Source organism: Pipistrellus kuhlii, unplaced genomic scaffold (genome assembly GCF_014108245.1).
Source record: "Pipistrellus kuhlii isolate mPipKuh1 unplaced genomic scaffold, mPipKuh1.p scaffold_m20_p_10, whole genome shotgun sequence".
Classification (NCBI taxonomy): domain Eukaryota; kingdom Metazoa; phylum Chordata; class Mammalia; order Chiroptera; family Vespertilionidae; genus Pipistrellus; species Pipistrellus kuhlii.
Genome location: NW_023425405.1, coordinates 19,496,523 through 19,517,812, shown reverse-complemented (window position 1 = coordinate 19,517,812; position 21,290 = coordinate 19,496,523). Strand labels below are relative to the sequence as shown.

The 21,290-nt window shown below is 50.0% G+C and overlaps 1 protein-coding gene across 4 annotated transcripts in view; it reads left to right on the top strand.

Moving 5' to 3' along the window:
* The first annotated feature begins 11,795 nt into the window (after positions 1-11,795).
* Positions 11,796-21,290, top strand: part of HIPK2 (homeodomain interacting protein kinase 2) — a 167,991-nt gene continuing 158,496 nt past the window's right edge. For 2 of the 4 annotated variants that reach the window (XM_036428548.2, XM_036428519.2), the window contains exon 1: positions 11,796-12,214. In XM_036428548.2, coding sequence (XP_036284441.1) covers positions 12,196-12,214 — 19 coding nt within the window. In that variant the 5' untranslated portion in view covers positions 11,796-12,195. The remainder of the gene's footprint in view (positions 12,215-21,290) is intronic. The other 2 variants (XM_036428562.2, XM_036428558.2) reach the window with 1 other exon arrangement.

Below are 21,290 nucleotides of genomic sequence, written 5' to 3'. Positions count from 1 at the left end.
TTTATATTAGAATAGTATTGCATTGTGTAGATATACCACCGTTTTTTAATCCACTCATCTGCTGATGGGCACTTAGGCTGTTTCCAAATCTTAGCTATGGTAAATTGTGTTGCTATGAACATAGGGGTGCATATATCCTTTCTGATTGGTGTTTCTAGTTTCTTGGAATATATTCCTAGAAGTGGGATCACTGGGTCAAATGGGAGTTCCATTTTTAGTTTTTTGAGGAAACTCCAAACTGTTCTCCCCAGTTACTGCACCAGTCTGCATTCCTACCAGCGGTGCACTAGGGTTCCTTTTTCTTCACATCCTCACCAACACTGGTCATTTATTGACTTGTTGATGATAGCCATTCTGACAGGTGTGAGATGGTACCTCATTGTTGTTTTAATTTGCATCTCTCTAATAATTAGAGACTTCGAGCATGTTTTCATATGTCTCTTGGCTTTCTGTATGTCCTCTTTCAAAAAGTACCTATTTAGGTTCTTGGCCCATTTTTTATTGGATTGTTTATCTTCCTTTTGTTAAGTTGGTAAAACTATACATTTTTTCATGCGTTTAGAAACCTTATTCTGGGAAGGGACTCCCAGGTTCCACAAGACTGCCTTGCGCTCTTTCCTATTGTTCTGTGGCTCCTGAACTTCTGAATGTGAAATAACGGGACAGTGCAGGAAGGAGAGCCAGTTGTAAATACAGTCACGTGCTGCATGAGGACGTTTCAGCCGGGGACAGTGCGCCCGGAGGATTATCGTGGAGCTGAAAATTCCTATAACTTAGTGGCGTCATAGCTGGTGCGTTGCCAGTCGCACAAAAGTACAACATACACAATCGTGTACAGTACAGAATATTCGACGATAGTAAATGACTATGTTACTGATTTATATATTTACTATATTACCGTTTTATCATTATTTTAGAATGTAATCTTTCTACTTATAGCAAAAAAAAAAGTTTGCTGTAAAACAGTCTCCTGTGTTACACTGGCAGCAGCCTCATCCATCTCATGTTTACCAATCTCTTGATTGCATCATTTTCTCTTGTGCTTGGTTTAATCTCCTGTTGATCCGTACGTTAATATGCTGTACAGGCTCGTAACCTAGTAGCAATAGCCTAGGTACGTAGCAGGCTACAGCACCCAGGTGGGCGTAAGTGCCCTCTTCGGTGTTTGCACAGGAACAAAATTGCCTAATGATGTGTATCTCAGAACGTTTCCCCTTTGGTGCTAAACAGAGTGGGCAGCCCGGTCCCATGACGAGTGCCCTGTTGAACCTGTTTCTAGCACATGCTCTCCGCAGCAACCCCCTGCCATGGCCCTCGCTTTGCCCAAAGCTCACACTCAGGTGTCCAAGGAGGCCGTCATGTTGTTGACCAGCCCACGTCTCTGATGAGAGAACTCTGACCCCTCCCTGCAGCTCACCACCTTCCCTTCTCGGTGGCTGTTATATAACATTCAGAAGTTCAGGATCCATAAAACAACATCAAAAGAACGCGAGGAAATTCAAGACTATATTTTAAATCTTCCTTTCTGTTGTCCTGCCTTCCACTTAAATCTCTAACTCAACCAGACAAACTAGCTCCAATCCGCCAGGCAGAGTGTGTCTCCTGAAGAAAAGATAGCAAATCGGCAGTTCCTGAATGTTGATTGAGTGTACCACCTGGGGCAAGCGGGATGTGAGCTGAAGCTGCTGCCATATTTCACAAGAACGTCTTTAAAAATTCAAATGCATCTCACGCGTACAACGGAAACCCCCAGAATTCTGTGACAAAAGAGCCTTTGTGTTTTAGAAATTGCCCTTTGAGGTTGTTGACGTGTTTTTTAATATGATTTTTTAGCGTGATTGGTTTTTGGTGTACAGCAGAGGCTGTGGAAAGGTTTGCAAAAGATCTCCGCACGGACTGTGATAAAACAGTATCTGGAAATCACAAAATTAAATTCTCTGCTGTGTTAATTAAGATGCTGATAGCTGTAAGGAATGGGATGCCCGGATGAAGGTGGCTCAATAAGGACCTCGCTCTGCTCAGGAAGAGGCCAGGAAGTCCATGGTTCCGAGGTCAGTTCATCTCCAAGATGCCAGGACTCTGGGCAGGCCCCTCTGACTCCAGAGCATCTCACACAGCTCCTCAGAGGATGGCATCACCCCTTCCCAGCTCTTCCTGTAGCTTCAGTGTCTCACACCAGCGGCTGTTTCCATACCTCTGCCAGTTGACATTATCTGTTATAACTATCCCCCGGACTAGAAAGTGCATTTAAATGCAGATTCCCAGGCACTGCCCCCAGAGATTCCTGAGTGGATGGGCTTGCGTTCTGCCTGAGGAATCTGCATCTTTAGGAAGTCCCTGTAGGTCACCTAAGGACCCAAACTCTTCCTATGAGCATCCCTACCTGACAATCTCTTAGGAATCCTAACCTCCACAGGTTCAACATTGAACTCATTTGCCCTAGCCCAGTGATCGGCAAGCTGGGACTCTTGAGCCACATGTGGCTCTTTGGCCCCTTGAGTGTGGTTCTTCCACAAAATACCACGGCCTGGGCGAGTCTATTTTGAAGAAGTGGCATTAGAAGACGTTTAAGTTTTAAAAATGTGGCTCTCAAAAGAAATTTCAATGGTTGTACCATTGAGATGTGGCTCTGTTGACTAATGAGTTTGCGGACCACTGCCCTAGCCAGTTTGGCTCCGTGGATAGAGTGCCGGTCCTCAGACTGAAGGGTCCCGGGTTTGTCTCACATTGATATTTCTCTCTCACTCTGTCTCTTCCCCTCCCTTCCACTCTATGTCTCTCTGATAATCAAATGGGAAAATATCTTCGGGTGAAGATTGACCAAAAAGAAATCACACACACACACAAACAAAAATCTAAATTGAACTCATTTACCCCCCACACCCAGTGAACACAGAATAAAGTACAAATCCCTTGGCGTGGCCTCGTCCCCGACCACTGCCTGAGCCTTGTCCTTCGTGGTGAGCAATATGGTGGCTTCCTACAGATCCTGTATGCCTGCCTTCCTCCTCGCTGTCCCCCTGCCAGAACTCAGGCTTCTGGGCGCAGACACGCCTTCTCCTCCCTCCTGCAGACATCTCCTGGTCAGCGGCCTCTGTGCGCTCGTTGGCCAGGTGCCTCCTCCTCTGCCACACGCATCAGGCTGAGTTGTGCTCTTCACCAGGCAGAGTCCACCCGACGGCTTTGAACTTGAGCTCCTGGGAAGCAGGGCCTGTGGCGTATTCCCTCTTCCACTCGGTTCCTGCCGCAGAATCCCACACACGGGGCGCAGTCACAAATATGGGATGAACTGGATTTCTTGGTGAAAACAAGGAAGAGAGAAGCAATAACCAGGAACGCCGAAGGGGAAATTTAAAAATGCATCATGCCGAAACCGGTTTGGCTCAGTGGATAGAGCGTCGATCTGCGGACTGAGGGGTCCCAAGTTCGATTCCGGTCAAGGGCATGTACCTTGGTTGCGGACACATCCCCAGTGGGGAGTGTGCAGGAGGCAGCTGGTCAATGATTCTCTCTCATTGACGTTTCTAACTCTCTATCCCTCTCCCTTCCTCTCTGTAAAAAATCAATAAAATATATTTTTTAAAAAAATAAAAATAAAATAAAAATGCATCATTACGAAAAGTCAAGGGAGGGGCTTGATCCAAGAAGAATGAGGGGATTAGTGTCTGATGTTAATTTGGAGATCAGGCAGGACAGGGACTAAAAAAGGGGCACTGGACTTGGCATCGCAGAGGTCCCTGGCAAGGTCAGAGCCAAGCGTCAGTGCTAACAGCCCTCTGCCGTCACCGGAACCTCCCTCTAGGTGCTGCCACATAGAGGCGAGCTCTCGGGTGCCAGAGGGAGGACACTTCACGGTACAAACGTACATTGCGCAGACATGGATAGGCCCACCGCTTCATCAGCGAGCCGGGCTCAGCTTGCCTTAACGAACTTGTAAAGGAGTTCTCCTGTCTGGCCAGTGTGGCTCAGTGGTTGGCCATCAACCTATGAACCAGGAGGTCACCCTTCGATTCCTGCTCAGGGCACATGCCCAGGTTGTGGGCTCGGTCCCCAGTAGGGGGCATGCATCTATCCTCATTGATGTTTCTATCTCTCTCTCACTCTCCCTTCTTCTCTGAAATCAATACAGATATTTTTTTAAAAAAAATAATAAAAGACTTCTCCTGTGTCTACTCTCCTTTCCCCATCCACTCTCAGGTAAAGCTTCTCTCTGTGCCATTTCTGCCTAGCGTGTCCAAGTTCCGCCTGGACTGCACATCAGGCAGAGCAGGCTCTGACCCACCCCCGTCATCACACATTTCTCTGCTGGGCTGGAATGCTTCTCTGAGCTGCTTCTCACGTGCAAACCCATCTTCACCTCCCGTTCCCGCAACCTCCAACCAAACTCCCCCCCACACACACACACACACCTTCCCGGCCCCTGCATCCGTCTTCTCTCACACTCATAGGCTGCCTGCGGGGTTTTCTGCCCAGTGCCATTCTGGCCTCCCTTTGCCTTTCCTGTTTCCCCGATCAGACCTCTGATTGTTTTTCTCCCAGGAGTAGAAGCAGACAATGAATGATGTCCCCTCTCCCCCATCCTGCCAGTACAATCCCTCCAAGGCCGCCTCTTCCTCATCAGACTCCCTCCACCTGCCACACTCGCTCTGCTCCGCCCTCAGAGCCAGAGCTGCTCTGGTCTCCTCATCTGAATGCAGTGCCTCCTCATCCACATCCTCATCGGTGTCATACCTACCCCTGCAGCTGCTACTTCAGCGTTCCTGCAGGGATTGACGCGGTCTGTTTTTAAAATGCATCATTTAAGCCCATCAAAGGTTTAATGCAGAAGTTTGCAGTAATTTCTCAGGAATAACTAAAACAAGCAGGGCTGTATTATGACTTGTGAAGAAGCAGAATTGTAAAAGGGGGAAAGGAGGCAGAGGAGAAGTAAGTGTGGAAGAGACAGAAAGCTATATCACGGTCAAAAAGAGAGATGTAAACCGATGCACAGAGGGAGAGACCAAGAGAGGGGTGTGATCTCGAAAGACGTTCTGAAAAGTGACCTGCCTCCCCCAGGCGCATCCTTCAAAGACAAAACCCCAGGATCCGCCGACACAGAAAAGGGCGCCAGGCAGGAAAATGGGGGCAGTACACGCCAAGTCCCAGTAAGACACAAGCTGCACGGACACCGTCCCGTGAACACCTTGAGAATATAAGGACATGCTAACTTGCGGAGACCCACCGGAGAGAAGTACCCCCATCCTGGGCCCTGAAGAGACTGTGGTGTGGGCCGTTTCCCAACTACAGGCATAAATGAAGGAGAGCCTCTGTCACTTGTCCTGTGAGCAAAATGAACTTGAAATGAGGCAAAACTCCCCCGTGCTGACTCCGCTAACCCCCGAGAAACGTACTGCTCGCGCCCTTTTATAGAAAGGCAACTAAGAAGAGGTGATTGGCATAGATGGCTTCTAAATTTTGTCCAGTTCTCCTGCCTTTGCCATTGTTTCCCCAGCACACGGCAGTTAAAAGTGCTTTGGCAACCTAGAGTTCCTTGTTGGGCAAGAGATCAAATGTATTAAATAAGTTGATATTTGTAAACTTCTCAGAACACTAAGTGCTACTGGGTGCATTAAATAAATAAAATGTGCCCGGCCGGCGTGGCTCAGTGGTTGAGCGTAGATCTATGAACCAGGAGCTCACGGTTCGATTCCAGGTCAGGGCACATGCCCAGGTTTTAGGCTCAATCCCCAGTGAGGGGCATGCAGAGGGCAGCGGATCAATGATTCTCTGTCATCATTGGTATTTCTCTCTTGTTCTCCTTTCCTCTCTGAAATCAATTAAAAATATATATTTTAATATATTTCATTGATTTTTTACAGAGAGTAAAGGAGAGAGAGAGAGAGAGTTAGAAACATCAATGAAAGAGAAACATTGACTATGCCTCTTGCACATCCCCTATTAGGGATGTGCCTGCAGCCAATATACATGCCCTGGACCGGAGTCGAACCTGGACCTTTCAGTCCGAAGACCGATGCTCTATCCACTGAGCCAAACCGGTTTCAGTTATATTTTAAATAAATAAATAAATAAATAAATAAATAAATGGTAATGTATACCATCTCTAGCCAAATTTTGTGCTCTCTCTTGTCAGCCCTGTCCATTGTTCTTGTGCATCTCGGACAGAGTAACACACCTTTGAGATGCCAGAAGTAATATCCAGAGGAGGGAGCAGACTCTCTAGCGCCCTCTTCTGGTGCCTCCCTGACCCTCCTCACCTTCCCATCTCCAACTTCCAAACGCTGCACATTCTTCTCAGGCTGAATTTAAGAACACCATTTCCCTCAAATTAGTACCACCAGAATCACTCACGTATAATCCACAGTGCTCAATACATAAAGCCTCCTGACGGGTTTTATGTGACGCGACCTCCCAGTAGAACCGGCACTGCTGGCCACGCCTCCCTTCCCAAGGTCCTCGCCCTGCTCTGTTCCGGTACCATTCTGTCCTGGTTATCCTTCTCCCTCCCTCCCTCCCCTCCACAGGAAGTCCTTTCTCCTCTCCCATTCTGTCCACACTGGAGCTCCTCGGGGCTCTGCCTCCGCCCCTCTCCCTTCCCACCCTCACACTCTCCTTCCCTGGTATTTCACTGTTGGGTGTAGAGTCTGCTCCCCTCGGCTGCAGTCCCTGGGGGAGACAGGTAGGCGTGCTCAACCTGCCAATTCATGACCAGAACAATCTAAATTCATTTAAGTAACATTTCCCACCTGTGTGATGCCAAGTATGCTAGCTCGACTGAGTGTCTTTTTTTTTTTTTCTAAAACATATTTTTATTGATTTCAAAGAAGGGAGATAGATAGAAACACCAACGATGGCAGAGAATAGTTGATCAGCTGCCTTCTACATACCCCCTACTGGGAACCGGGCCCATAACCAGGGCATGTGTCCCCTGACCGGAATCGAACCCGGACCCTTCAGTCCACAGGCTGACGCTCTACCCACTGAGCCAAACCAGCTGGGGCTTGGCTGAACGCTTTTACTGAGATGGAGCAGCATATACACAGGTACAGCTGTAGTCACCGAGGGCTGAAGAAGAGGTGGGGGCTTCTCGGGCACCCTCTTCTCTGGAGGCCACTCTCAAGATGTTTTCCGTTCACACAGGTGATCTTTCTTATATATATATATATATATATATATATATATATATATATATATATTGGTTTTTTACAGAGAGGAAGAGAGAGAGACAGAGAGCTAGAAACATCGATGAGCGAAAGACATGGATCAGCTGCCCCTTGCACACCCCCCACTGGGGATGTGCCCGCAACCAAGGTACATGTCCTTGATCCGAATCGAACGCAGGACCTTTCAGTCCGCAGGCCAACTCTCTATCCCCTGAGCCAAACCGGTCTCGGCTCTTTCTTCATTTTAACATGTTCTTACTGATTGATTGATTTCTAGAGAGAGAGAAAGGGAGAGAGAGAGAGAGAAACATCTATCCGTCTCCTCCCGCACAGACCCCAACCAAGGATCAGGTCTGCAACCCAGGCATGTGCCCTGACTGGGAATCCAACCAGCAGCCTCCTGGTGCATGGGACCACGCTCAACCGCCTGAGCGACCTGGCGAGGGCATGATTTTCCTTTATGTTAATTCACCTCCTGTGGGGCGTGTTAGTTTGCTAGCGCTGCCGTAATACCGCGTCACAGACAGCCCGGCTTCAACAACCACAGCTCTGGAAGCGAGAAGTCTGAGATCAAAGGACCAGCGGGCCTGGTTTCTTCTGAGGCCTCTCTCCTGGGCTCGCAGACGGCTGCCTTCACCCCGTACCTTCACACGGCCTCTCCTCTGCGGCTCCGTGTTCTAATTCTCTTCTTACAAGAACGCCAGCTATATTGGATTAGCCCCACCACCACCCCCATGACAGTGTAACTTCATGACCTCTTTTAAAGAACCTACTTCCCAAAACAGGCACCTGCGGAGGCACTGGGGGCTACGGTTTTAGCACACAAATTTTGAGAGCAGAGGTCAGTGTGGTGTGCCTGAGAGTGAAACTCAAGGTGCATGGGACAGACTGGGGAACCTCAGAGGGAAGGCGGGGGAGGTGGGTGGGTGGGAAGAGATCAACCAAAGACGTATATGCATGTATGCCCCATGGACACAGACAACAGTGTGCTGAAGGTCTAGGGGAAGATGGGGGAGGGGTGAAAGGCAGGCTGAAAGGGGTCAATGGAGGGGTAGGGAGGGAGACATATGTAAATACTTTCAACAATAAAGATTGTTTGAAAAAGGGAAAGAAACTCATGGCTTGGCAGAAGCTGGACAAAGTTAGAGGCAACTATTGAACACTGCTCAGTGCAGGCCCTGAGCTGAGGGACATCCAAACAAGAAGGCCATGGGCCTGGCCCAAATGCTGCCAGGCCAGCTGCGGGGACAGGGCCCGGGGACAGAGGAGAGTCTGCATCTAAGCTGAGGTGTGCCATGGGACAACAGAGGTGTGACAGGCGGGAACTGCTCTGGAAGCCTAGAGGAAGAAGAAATAAAAATCAGTTGGGTGGCCATGGTCACTGGGAGGTCATACTAGTGATAATAACCACCTTTTATTGAGCACTCTATACAAACTCCGATCTAATCCCGCCTCAGGAGTTGGGGGGGGGGGGGGCACGGAGGGAGGACCCGACTATACCACATTACTTACATCCAGTTCTTAGTGTTGTACTTGGCACCAGTGAGCGTGCAATAAAAGGCAGCGATCACTCATTCAACAAATATTTGTGCAGTGCCTACCATCTACCAGGCAGTGTGCTTGCGGCTGGGATACGATGTCAAGCAGGATCAGCACAGGTTCTTCCCCAGCTGAGCTTACAGGTTAGACATGCACTGTCCAGTCATGGTAGCCACTAGCCACACAGGACAATCAATTAAAAATGAAACATTCAGTTCCTCAGTCACACTGGCCACATTTCGTGTGCTCAGCAGCCACAGGTTGTTACGTTTCCAGCATTGCAGAAGGTTCTATCATGCAGCGTGGGAAAGGGGAAGAGAGATAATGCTTTAATGGTAAAGGCTGTGGACAAACAAGAGGTGTGTGTGTGTTGGGGGAGGGGGGTTTATGGGAAGTAACCTCACAGGGTGAGCTGATCAGAAGTTTCTACCTGTGCTGGTCATGATGGGTAGGCACACCGCAGGCCTGCAACTTTTTTAGTGACAAGTTTTAAGCCAGCCCTGCCCATTGTTCTTGTGCGTGTAGGAAAGGCTAACACACCTTTGAGATGCCAGAAGTAATACCCCAGGAAGAGGCATTCACCCTCAAGAGAGCACCTAATCTGGTTAACTGTAAACTATCCTGTAATCCAAGCCCCACCTGGCTTTCTCCCACCGAACTATAATCTTCCTTATGCTCCCTTCCTAATTTCAGATGAATGCAAGAAACTACAAAACTATTATTCTCCAGAGTATCTGAGATCTTGCTCCCCAGGATATGTCATCAGTTTGACTCAGATAAACTCAAAGAAAAGGTTTGGACATTTCTTACATCGACAAGGTTGTGATAGAGTACAAGAAAAGTACAAGAAAAGAACATTATTACTGGGGGTTCATGGGGGAATAAGGACACATATGTAACACCTTAATCAATAAAGAAAATTTAAAAAAAAACACACGTTATTACTATTCTCATAATTGAGAAGGTCTGAGAAGTTAAGCAGTTTGACTAATTCACACAGTTACTAAGTGCAAGAATTGGAATCTGAACCCAAGTCTGTCTTAATTCCATGCTACCTTGGGCACAGGTAGAATCTGGTTAAAGAGCGAAGACGGAGAAGGCCCCGTTGGTAGGAAAGTAGCAGCCTGGGCAAAGACAGAGGCCCAGGTGGCCGAGGCTGGCAAAGGACCACAGGTAAACCAGTCTGGCTGGAGAGGCAGAGACTTGTTGAACTCATGTGCTTGGAAAGGTAAGTCAGGGCTTGCCCGCCTTGACTAAGAGCCAAGGAGCCAGTAACCCCAGCTCTGTGTGCAGAGGTTGAGTCCTTGTCACAGGTGAACAGGAGCCTGGCGTGGGCAGGACTGTGTCAGGAGGGTGGCGGTGCTTGTGTGAACGGTGCCGAGACCGGTAAGGATGGCAGGGTGGACAGAAAGGAAGGGATGAATGAATGGTGTGAAGCAAAGAACACCAGGGTGGGAGCCAAGAGATGTGACCCTTCGGCTTAATACTATGTAACACTGGGCATTCTATTTCATTTCTTTGGGCCTCATTTCTTCCATTTTAAAAGAATAGGACTGGTCCAGAAGACCTCTGAGTCCTGTTCTAGCTATGGTTTCTAGGAACCTGCAAAGGTGAACGGCAGGCTAAGAGAAGCAGTAGGAAGAGTAGCATTGCATATGGGGGCAAGAAAGATGGCGAGTCTAAGATCATCCAGATATGAACTAGGAAAGATGTGCCACTAACACAACTAGAAAGATGTATGAAAGGGCTTGTCTTTTTTTGTTTGTTTTTATTTTTTATTTTTTGAGGAGTTTGGGGAGGGTGGAGTCCCAGGGTATGGAGGTTGGGAATGATAAGGGGTTTGGATTTTAGGAAAGTAGTGCCATATTAGAAATCATTATTATACACCTCCAGGCATAGATTTTAAACTTTTTTCACCCATGTCGTTCAGTTTTAGGAAATACAATTCACATCATCATACATTATGGTTGTCCAGTATATATATAACTGAAACAAGAGATTTATGCAACCAGTTACCCTTACTAAGGGCAATGGATCCTAATATTTCTTCTGAAACATTTCATTTTTTAAAAGCTGATTGCCATCTACTGAATTTCTTTAATAATTGATTGTTGTCACCACCCACAGTGTTCAAAGCACTGCCTCCCAGGAGACTCCTCTTCTTAACGTGAAGGCCATGGCAGTGCGTCCTGTCACCGAATCCAGCAGGGCCTGCGGAAGGGAACCTGGACAGGGAGTCTGGAGAAGGTTCAGCTGAAGGCTGAAAGGGAGAAAGCAGAGGCCTGGGAAGGTTCCGCGGAGAAGGACAGAGGCCTGCGAACGGGTCGGCGGGGACCATCAGGTGATGGAAGAGCCTTGTAAGGACCCTGTGGGCGTGAGGACGACGTGGAAACCAGGTTCCCGCAGGACCTCAGCCACCACCGCGCGCTGCATTCCTCCCGCGACCACAGCAGGAATGGCTTCTGCATCTTTGACCTGCTATGCATTTCTTTTTATTTTATATTTTCTTTCCTTTTTCTCCTACGGATGTCAAGCTCCTCCACTCACTCACTCATCCTCCCTCCGAGGACAGCCTGCGCCCACTCCTTTGCTCCTACCTTCCCCACCTCGGTCAGGGAGCGAGCGCCGAGCAGGTGCGACAGAGGGAGCCACTACGCCAGCCCGCGGCTCCCTTTCCAGTCCGCGCCCCCTCCCGCCCCAGGGCGCACGCACAGACGCGCAAAGTTCTGGCTGCTCCCCGGGTCCACCGGCTCCCCTTCGCCAGTCCAGATGGATGGACCTGTGTGCACCCCTCGCCCTCTGCAGCCGCCTTCGCTCCCTTTAATCGCAGCAGCTGCCCGGCCCGACCCCGCCCCCGGCCCGCCCCCCGGCCCGGCCAGCTGCTCTGCCCTGGGCTCGGCCACGCCCCGAGGAGGCCACGCCCCCGGCCGGGCCCGCCGCTCTGCCCTCGGCTCGGCCTTCCCCGCCTCGCATCCGTGCCATCGGCGCTCGATTGCGCGCGGACTCCGCTCCCCGGCTCGCTCGCTCGCTCGCTCCCCGCCGCTCCCCGCCCCTCGGCCCCCGCCCCCCGCCCCTCCTCCCGGCTGCGCCCGCCCCTCCGCCTCCCGTGCAACTTTTGCCGAAGCCCCCACACACAGCCATGCTGAGCTGAGCTCCGGCCGGGGACTGGCCGCGCGCTGCCCGCCCCGGCTCCCGCCCCACCGCGGACCCGCTCGGGGGCCGCGGCCGCTCGGCCCCTCGGCCTCCGCCGCTGCGCCCCCCCGGCCGCCCCGGAGGAGCCCCGCGCAGGGCCCGGGCCGCGGCGGCGGCGGCGGCGCCCGGCTCGCACCCCCGGCGCCTGCCCAGGGAGGCGGTGATGCGGGCGCCGGCGGCCCCGGCTGCGCCGAGAGCGGAGACACAGGCTCAAGATGGCAGATTCCGACTGAGGCTGGGGGGGCCGAGCTCGCGCGCCGCGATCCCTTCTCCGTTGCCATGAATCGCGGACACCCCGGCCCCGATGGCCCCCGTGTACGAAGGTAAGAGGCGCCGGCCCGCTCGCCTGCCCGCGGCCCCCGCAGCTTTGTTCTGCCCGCGGCCCCTCGCCGGGCAGCCCCCCGGCCCCCGCGCCCCACCCCCGGGCGCCACCGGCTCGGACCCCTCCCCTTCATCCCCTCCCCGCTACCCCCTTCCCGGCCCACAAAACGAGCCGGGGTCCGGAATGGAACAGGATCTCATTTCCAAGGTGGAGGGGGCGGGGGTGCGAGGCTGGGCTGGCGCCCGAAGAAAAGAAATTGGGAGGGGGCGCCTGGCAAAGACGGATCCCCTGATGATGCGCTTTATGTATTTGCAATAGATAAAAGGGGATGGGTGTAGCTTTCCTCCCCCACCCCCCGAAGATTACCTTTAGGAGGATCTCATTTCCACCCGGTCCTCGCAGCTCCCTTTCCATTTGTCTCCACTACCACCCGCGCGCCTTTATCCTTCGCCAGCCGCGGGTTTGGGGGCCTGTGGGGTCGAAATGCGCGGGGCCAGGTGAGGAGAAGGGGGTCCGGGGGGCAGGGAAGGGGGGAAAGTCCGGGTCAGACCCGGGCAGAACAATGAAATAGACTGAAATCTCACATCTCCCCGCATCGACGTGCGTAAAGAGAAAACGTAGTTTGGGGCTTTCAAGTTGGGGAGACGGTTCCCCGGGTGGGTCCGGGCTCTGCGCGCTGCACCTCCACCTGGCGCCGCCGGGTCCTCGCGCCGGGTCGGACGGTCTTTGGGAAGAAAGAAAACGCAGGGCAAAAGCGCTTCGTCTCCCTGCCCTCCCTACCGATCGTTTTTCTTCTTCTTCAGTCAGTTCTGTCAGTTTCCAGCCAGGAATCAAACCAAGAATCAACTAAGTTTTTGGGTTTTTTTTTTACACTTCGGTGTGTTTTGTGTGTGTGTGCTTGTAGCAGGAGGAATTTAAAACCCAAGTGGGCCTGATTTTTCAATCTTTTCATCGTGAAAATGTTTTTCTCATGAAATCATTGGAATAGCAGCCTTTTACATACTTTTTAGCAGCGGCCGTCCATCTGGCTTCCTTTCGGTTTTGTTCAGAGGTTATGTGGATGAAATAACGAATGGCGGGGGGGGGGGGGGGGGGAGGTTTGTGAGAAGCAGAGAGAGGAGGGGTGAGGAGAGGCGATTTTAATCCTTCTATAAATCCAGAGAGCAGGGGTGGCGAGTGAGACAGGGAAGGCATTAATAGTTTTTTATCTTTGTTGTAAGAGGCAGATTAAAAAAAAAAAAAAAAACTTATCTGAAAAGAAAATCTGTTATTAGTTCCAGGGCTCCAAATGAATTAGGTTTCTGGGTGGAATAAAGTTACCAGTCAGGCCCTGGATAGCAGGCTGTAAATAACCTATGGACTGTAAATATTTTTTTTCAGACTCTCTTAGAAACAAAGGGGCTGTTTAGAAGGCAACAGAGAGATGTTATTCCAGGGGCTTTCCTCTTTGATTCTGAAGAACACAAGGTCCATTTAGCCATTCAACAAAACAAAACCAAATTTCTGATCGCTCCACCACGCAGAATAGAGGGAGCCGGTGGCTCTGTGGCATGCTTAGGAGGACCCATGTCGGGCATTCATTGTTCGTCTGTGTCTATGGGAGGGGGCTGCCATCAATGCTCCCACTGTCTATGGAGTGTTAAAATGAAACAATTTTCTCTTTATTAAGTGCCTCCTTGAGACTCCCTCTGCTGGACACTCCGGGTGAGCATTAGAGAAGGAACTTGGCATTGAATTCAGAACTACAGCAACCGGCTGCTTTCCCTTTCACAGGGGCCGGGTGTGTGGGTTGGGATGTATTTTGTCAACTTTGTGGAAAGCCATCTTGGGAGCTGCACCGTTCCCCTCCTGTTCCTTTCATTCTAAACCCATGTGGAATGTGGGCCCCGACCCCCGGGGCTAAGCCTGGGCGCTCCTGTTCTCTCTTCGGTGTTCCCAGCGCTTCAGCCCAGATAAAGGACTGGGGGTGTGCACAAAGTGTTGGGGTGTAAGACTAATTAGGGACCTCCAAGATCTCAGGAGTGCAGTTTTTATTTGCAAGCCTTCCCTCCCTGTCCCAGGTGACCTCCCTGGTCACTGCGTTCAGCCCTGGGCTTCCCTCCGTCCTGTTTGTATGCTCTCTTAATGATCCCAAGGCTTTGCACACTTTGATTCTTCAGTGTCTGTGTGCATCCCTGTAATCCCTTTCCTAGTCTTCCTCCTCTCCCCTCCTCAACCGGTTCAGCATCCCGCTGCACAAGCCCAGGGTCTTACTGAAAGAGGCTGTTGGTCACGCTCTGAAACAGCCAAGTGACCTCCAGAGCCGAGGATTGTATTGCTGGAGCCTCCGTTCACTCACTGTGATACGTGCTTCTGAGACGCCAGTGACTTCCTTTTCCCTCCTTGGCGATACCTGCCGGATTCCGTGAGCCCGGTTCTTACCAGATCCCAATCAGAACACGAGGGCTACCTCTGCGTGTCCTGAAGGAGCAGGAATTTTCCTATGGAATTCTCCAGGAAGAGTGATTTCTAATAGTTTTTATGCTACTAAGAACTCGGGCCTGGGGTTCTTCTCAGGAGACAGGTGAGGAGGCGTTCGGGCGGTAATTCAGGAGTGTGCATTTGTGTAAACGGGGTGCCGTCGCCCCGAGCTGGGGTGTTGGGTGAAAACCCGGATGCAGGAGAGGAGCGTTCTGAGCTGCCTGGCGTTCCAAACAGGGCATGCTTGCTAATGCGAATTACTGGGTGGCAAAGAGTGTAATCACTCTTCCACAATTTGCTTCTAAGGATAGGTTTATAAATAGCACATTAGTTTGCAGTGGCTCGGTACTGATTAGGTTCAACTTCTTTAAAAAGGTTTGTTTTCTTTAGAAGGTTAAACATTTGCCTCACGATTGTTGGTTACTCCATCGACTCGCTTAGCAAGGCTCTTTTTCCAACATGTAGGGCAAAGGCCAATCGCAAAGGCCTGGTTGCCACAGGTTCTGAAGTAGAAGACCCTAAATTCCAAGTTAGCTGTGTTCCCCTGTACCTGAGAGGAGCCACGCTGACTGCTCACACAGTCAGACTTCCCCAGAGTGTTGAAATCTACCGTCGGATGAGCCTGAACCACACACCTACCAAGATGCCTTACCAAGAAATGGGCTCTGAATCATCTTCCATTAAAATAATTTGATGACACACGTTCTAAAATATCTTTTCTTGTGTTTGTGTGTTATGTTTTTTTTAAATGAGTAAGTATAAATATTGTTTTCATTCTTGCCACATTTGAGCAGTGATCAAGGCTTGTTAACGTCACCTCAGTTCCGGGCATTCCCGTGCAATATGTGAATCAGAGGGGGAGGCTGCGTATGACTCGGGACGTGCAGCTGAACTTCCCACATTTAGAAACGAGTGGATGGAAAGGGCCCGGCTGTGGTGGGCCTTTTCTCAGCGCGTATTAAGTCCCTCTATCTCCTGAGCTGGTGCTTACAGGCATGATGACTCCAGGGAAAGAATAACCCACAGTTCAGAAAACCAATAATAGCAGCGTTTCAATTATTAATCTCCTGCCATTCCCTTTCCAGTGTGGGCACCAGCAACAATAAGCCCCCTCTGGCCACAGAAGAAAGAGCCCTTTTTGACCCCCTCTGTGACCTTCCCAGATCCGTGATTCCCACTGAGCTGCCACGCTGGTTTCAGGTAGAGGATTTCTCATCTGTGGAGGCACATTCTGTGCCACTTTCAAAACCAGAGTCTCAGAGGCTGCAGCTGTGCCTCTGGGAAAGCATCCCAAAGTCTGAAAGGTTCGACCTCTGCCCTTAATCAGGATCCATCGCTAACCCAGGCGGCAGGCTGGGGCAGGAGGGCTGGCCTACCCAGCGCTTCCTCCAAGGGGAGGCCCCCACTCGCCCACCAGCCGGCGCCTGCAGGCTCAGCGTGCACACCACCTCATTTTCCTACGCGAGAAACTTGGTGCTTTGAGCAAGTTTCAGCTGCTCATAGTCTTCATATTTTATTCTGTATGTTCTTTCACTTCTCCCTTCCTTCTTCCTCTCACAGAAACCAGTCTTGGGGAACCACCTTCGAGGTTTAGGTGGAACAAAGTAGGGATGATCAAGAGGATATGATACGTGAACCTTGTTTTATTCCCTGAACAGGTATTTTTCATTGTTCTTTGAACAGGTATTTGCCAGAGCTTTCTGGTAGTCTTATGTTGACAGTTCAGGCACTTCAGGTTGCTGTCAAAGACAGGGTTCAGAGTAAAGTGAGCTGACTGTAATAATCACCACAAGGTGTGAACCTGAAAGGCCCAGACTCCTAATGTCAAGTTCATACGCCAATACCCTATTGGGAGGGAAAAGAAAAAGGAAATTGAAGACCTGGAGTAAGTAGGAGGGTCTTTATTTTTTTCTCTAAAAGAAAAGGACAGGCCTGAAGTTCATGGTGATAATTGTGACTTGGACCCCACTCAGTTTGTGCCATACTCTCTGCTCATTAACGTGTCTTCCCAGCAGACCCGAGGGAGGCACTGCCGCCTCACTTCGCAGGCAGGGCACTGCTTTCGTGCGTTCCTTTAACAGACATGTATGCGCGGTCCCTGTCCTCGAGGAGTTCAGGGGTATGAGAAGTCAAAGTCAGAACTGAACATGGACTCACCAGCCCATGGTCTGGCTCAAGGTGCATGTTTTTCTCGTGGGCATGTGTGTGTGTGCCAGTTCATCATTTTCATCTGTTAATGTTTCTCAAGGTGTAAAGCAGGGGCGAGGAATGTCCACCCCATGGGCCATGTGAGGCTGGCCCTGCCCCAGCATTAGGGGTGAGATACTTAAAGGTAACTCATTTTTAAGTTGGTAATTTTGTACGGCCTGCAGACAATGTTATTAATATCCAAATGGCCTTTGGCAGAAAAAGGTTCCCCACCCTGGTATAAAGGGAAGATCCCGTTTCCCTCTTTTCTCTTGAAATATTTCCTTTATTTGGAATTTTTTTAAAAAAGTATCTCTGAATGGAAAGAATGCTACTACAAATTCTCTTAGAAATGAGCACCTCTCATTTGCAGATTTCACCCTCCTGTTTCATTACTTACATTTTGTATCCTTATAAATGCAAATATGTTTCAAATGTGCACATGCTGCTTGGAGACTCTTCATTTCCGGTATTTAGCATCACAGGCTGTTGTGAAGGTCCCGTGCAGCCTAAGTGCTGCTGGAAGATTCGTTCCTGGCTTTGCTGCCTGGCCGAGGCCATGCCTGCCAGGTGGTTTGTGACACGTGTTGGTGGAGGTGTGGATTGGTGGTCACTCAGCAGGTCCCTCAGGCAAGGAGTTAAGGAAGAAGGCCAGGTCTGCCTCTCGGGAGCTTGGAGCCAGACAGGAGAGGACCTTGGGAGAAATGTATTTCACCCTCCCGCCTTTCGGAAGGTGAATGTTCTCGACTGAAATTATCAGGTTATCAGGGGGAAAAAAATTTTTTCCAGGAAAAGGCCACACTAGTTACTCCCTCTGACTAATTCCTGTATTCTGTTAACCTGATTGTCAAGAAACTCTCCGCCTGAAATCTCGCCTGCTGTCCTCCAAACCTGTTTTCTTCCACTGGGTCCTTTCTCTAAAGCCTTCCGTGCACCTGAAGATAATAACTGGGTCTCCGGCTCTGTCCGCACAGGGCTGTGTTGTGTTCTCTCTCTCCCCTGAACACTCTGGTTTCCCCACATTAAAAACAAGTGGTGATCAGCACTGAATACAGGTCTTTAATACTGGTCTCATTAGTACATTGTGTACAAGAAAAGTGACTTCAGGGTTCTTGCATCATTGTGAACCCCTGGAGGGCAGGATCCAAATCTGATTCGTCTTTGTCTTATCTCCTACAGCAGCTGTGCGCTTCCCTAAGCCTAGTAGGCGCTTCATAAATGTCTGTTCCGTTGACTTCCTTTAATAGCACCTAAGTAATAACTGCGAATCCCACCAGCCCGGATTGGTGGCCTCTGGTTACCTCGCTTTCACCTTGGTCCTGAGTATTTTCCCTGGACTCTAAGCATCCCTCACCCCAAATAATGCTGTTTTCTGCTTGCTCTTTGAATCTAAGCTTCGTTACTTTGAATTTCCCCATCTACTTCCAGCTCTTTTGGACCCTCATTTTCCCCTGCAGATCTGACAGGCAGAATACAGAGGACATTAAGTATAAGAACGCGAACTACTCTTAAAAGAGGAGGAGAAGGAGAGTGCACAGAAGAATCTTAATGATTCTGTGTAACATCCATTCATCCAGACTTAGGACAGTCAGTCACATTCTTTACAGATTTGGAGTGAGCTGAAGCCATACCTGTTTCACCAGGTTCTCTGCGCAGGTAAGCGAGATGTCAGGAGAGTCAGCCTGGCAGAGGGAGTTCCTCCCTCTCTCTGGTCTAAAGCCAATGGAAAAAGCAAAAGACATGACAGACAAAGCCATTCAACTTGGGATTCTCTAACAGGATGACTCTGCCATTAGAAGCTGAGCTAGTATAACATAGTTGCTAGCTTTAAAAAAAAAAAAAAAAAGGAGCAAGTCTTTGAAACTGCAAAATCAAATTGGGAAAAGAAAAGGAGCAAGCCTTTAAAACTGCAAAATAATTTTGTGGTTTTACAGCCACTTATTTCTACACACAGCGCTGAACAGATTTGCAGTGTTTTAGCAATTCTTGCCTAACTTCTTTTGCTCTAGTAGGTTCTGGTTAATTAAATGCCACCGCGTTTAAGCAGAATTAAGATTGATTCACTCTTGCATGTGCTAATGCTGTAGACATTATAAAACCTTTGTTTCCACAATAAGAATGCAATCTGATATATGAGTGGACTAGGGCTCCCCACCGCGCCCCCCCCCCCCCCCTCCGGGTTATGCTGTCCCTCCTCAGTGAAGGATTGTGGAACTTGCCATGACATTGGGTGGGGAAAAGCACTCTGGGCTCACGCAGTTACAGATTGCATCCTGATGAAATGAGGCTTGTTCCTGTATTTTTTTTTTTTTACCACTTCCTGCATATCAATCAATATCACCTCCTTGGTTCAACCAATTGGCATAAGACGAGGGATCCATCATGCCAGTTCTACGTACAACTTCTATTTCATAGCGTTGAAGAGGCACATTTCAGTGGTATGTGTTCCCGGAATCCTGTTGAAAGTCACATGGTAAGGAAATTTGGAAAACTCCGGCTTGGTGGTGGTTGTGGAAATGTGTTCTTTTTTATTTTTTATTTCTCTAATGAGGAATTTATAGGCTGACGAAAACCAGCGTGTAAGGTCTTGAGGTGATGCAGAAAGGCAGTAAGTTAGCCTCCCGAGTCCTCTGTAACGGCGCTTCCTCACGAGATCCCAGGCTGATAGCGGAGCTTCCGTGGGAAAGTACGCTTCAGGGGAACGTACAGGTGAGGAGAGAGGGAGACAGCCCGCACATGCACATGCACACGCATGCATTCGGCCTTACCCCCTGAACCACTTACATCTCCAGCACAGCACGCTGCGGTTACTGTTATTCATTAAGCATGACCTGCACCATCAGGAAGAGATTAATCGATAGTCATTAGATTCTGTTAACTGAGGCTGGGAGGCTCTCTAATGTGTCCATTAGAAAATGGCTAAAATAAAGAATTCCTTTTGTCTGATTATTCCAAGACTTACTCCAAAAGAGGAGGTAAAGCCACTGTAAAGGGTTACGTTTCTGAAAGAAAGGGAATTAATTTATGTAGATCAGTTTTTGTGGTGCAGCTGATTTCTGAGGAGGCTGGATAAATGAGGTATTCCTACACAAAGAGACGCAGCTCTTGTTCGGGTTTAACAAGGTGAATAAGCAGAGGGCTCGATGGAATTCATTTGCAGGGTAATTTTTGCTTGGCTGGAGTGGTAAGCACAAAATAGACCAGCAGAGGAGAACACTGCGTGTTTGGGATCAGCTGTTGAAAGGCTTAAAGGGGTTCTAATTCAAGAGACATTTTATGGTGTAGCGGGAGAAGGGGACCAATATCATCCAAATGATGCTTGAACATGGTTGTTTTCCCTGGCCTGGCTGTAATAGAAGGAATGAGGCATCCAGGAGGGTGAGCCACGCCGGGAGGCTGGGAGGCTGGGAGGTGTGTGGGAAGGTCTGAGCGCAGTGGCGGGGGACCTGGGCAGTTGCTGGGGTCACAGGAGAAAATGCACAGAGCACTTCTCAGCATGCCCGCCCCGGGGGTTCAGTCCATATTTGTTCCTTTCACTCTCCTCCCCACCTCTGCTGGTTGTCACACGGGGTCAGGGAAGCTTGCTGGTGTTGGCAATATGTGATATTTATTCTTCAGAGCTGGTGGGCTTTCCCCCCAGGCCCACAAGGGGGCTGCTGGGTCCCTTGCAGCCCGCAGTGCTCACTGAGCCCAGCCAGAGGGGGGATGTCCCCGTTGCCTGAGGACAGCAAGGCCACACCCCTCAGCACCAGCGTTTGAAGGGTCTTCTGTGAGGAAGCTGTTGTTTATGTTTCCCTGAGAAAGTCACAGCTTGTCACCACGGACTACTTATTAACAAGAAGGAGGAAAAAAAATCGCCAAAACCGGTTTGGCTCAGCGGTAGAGCGTTGGTCTGCGGACTGAGGGGTCCCAGGTTCGATTCTGGTCAAGGGCATGTACATTGGTTGCGGGCACATCCCCGGTAGGGGGTGTGCAAGAGGCAGCTGGTCGATGTTTCTCTCTCATCGACATTTCTAGCTCTCTATCCCTCTCTCCTCCTCTCTATAAAAAAATCAATAAAATATATATTTTTTAAAATCACGGGAGAGAAACAATACCACCGTGACGTGAGCCACCACACCTCAGAGCCCTTTCAGTCACGGAGTGGCTTCCCAAGGTGCCTGTCAGAGTCGTTCCTTCCCATTGACACGACCGGAAGTGGAGGTCTGTCCTGTGTCAGGCCTGGCGTTCTGACCCCTGCTGTGCTCTGTCCAGAATAGTAAACTAAGTAAGTATTTGGACACACAGATACTCACTAAGGGACGGGCTTGCCCTGACACTGGTGAGTCCCGGGACTGCTGTGCGAAACAAGGTTCCCAGTCTGGGACACACCAGTCCTCTCTACCCCCGGCTTGGGTGTCCAATCTGCGGCCCTGGGGAAGGCCCGGGAG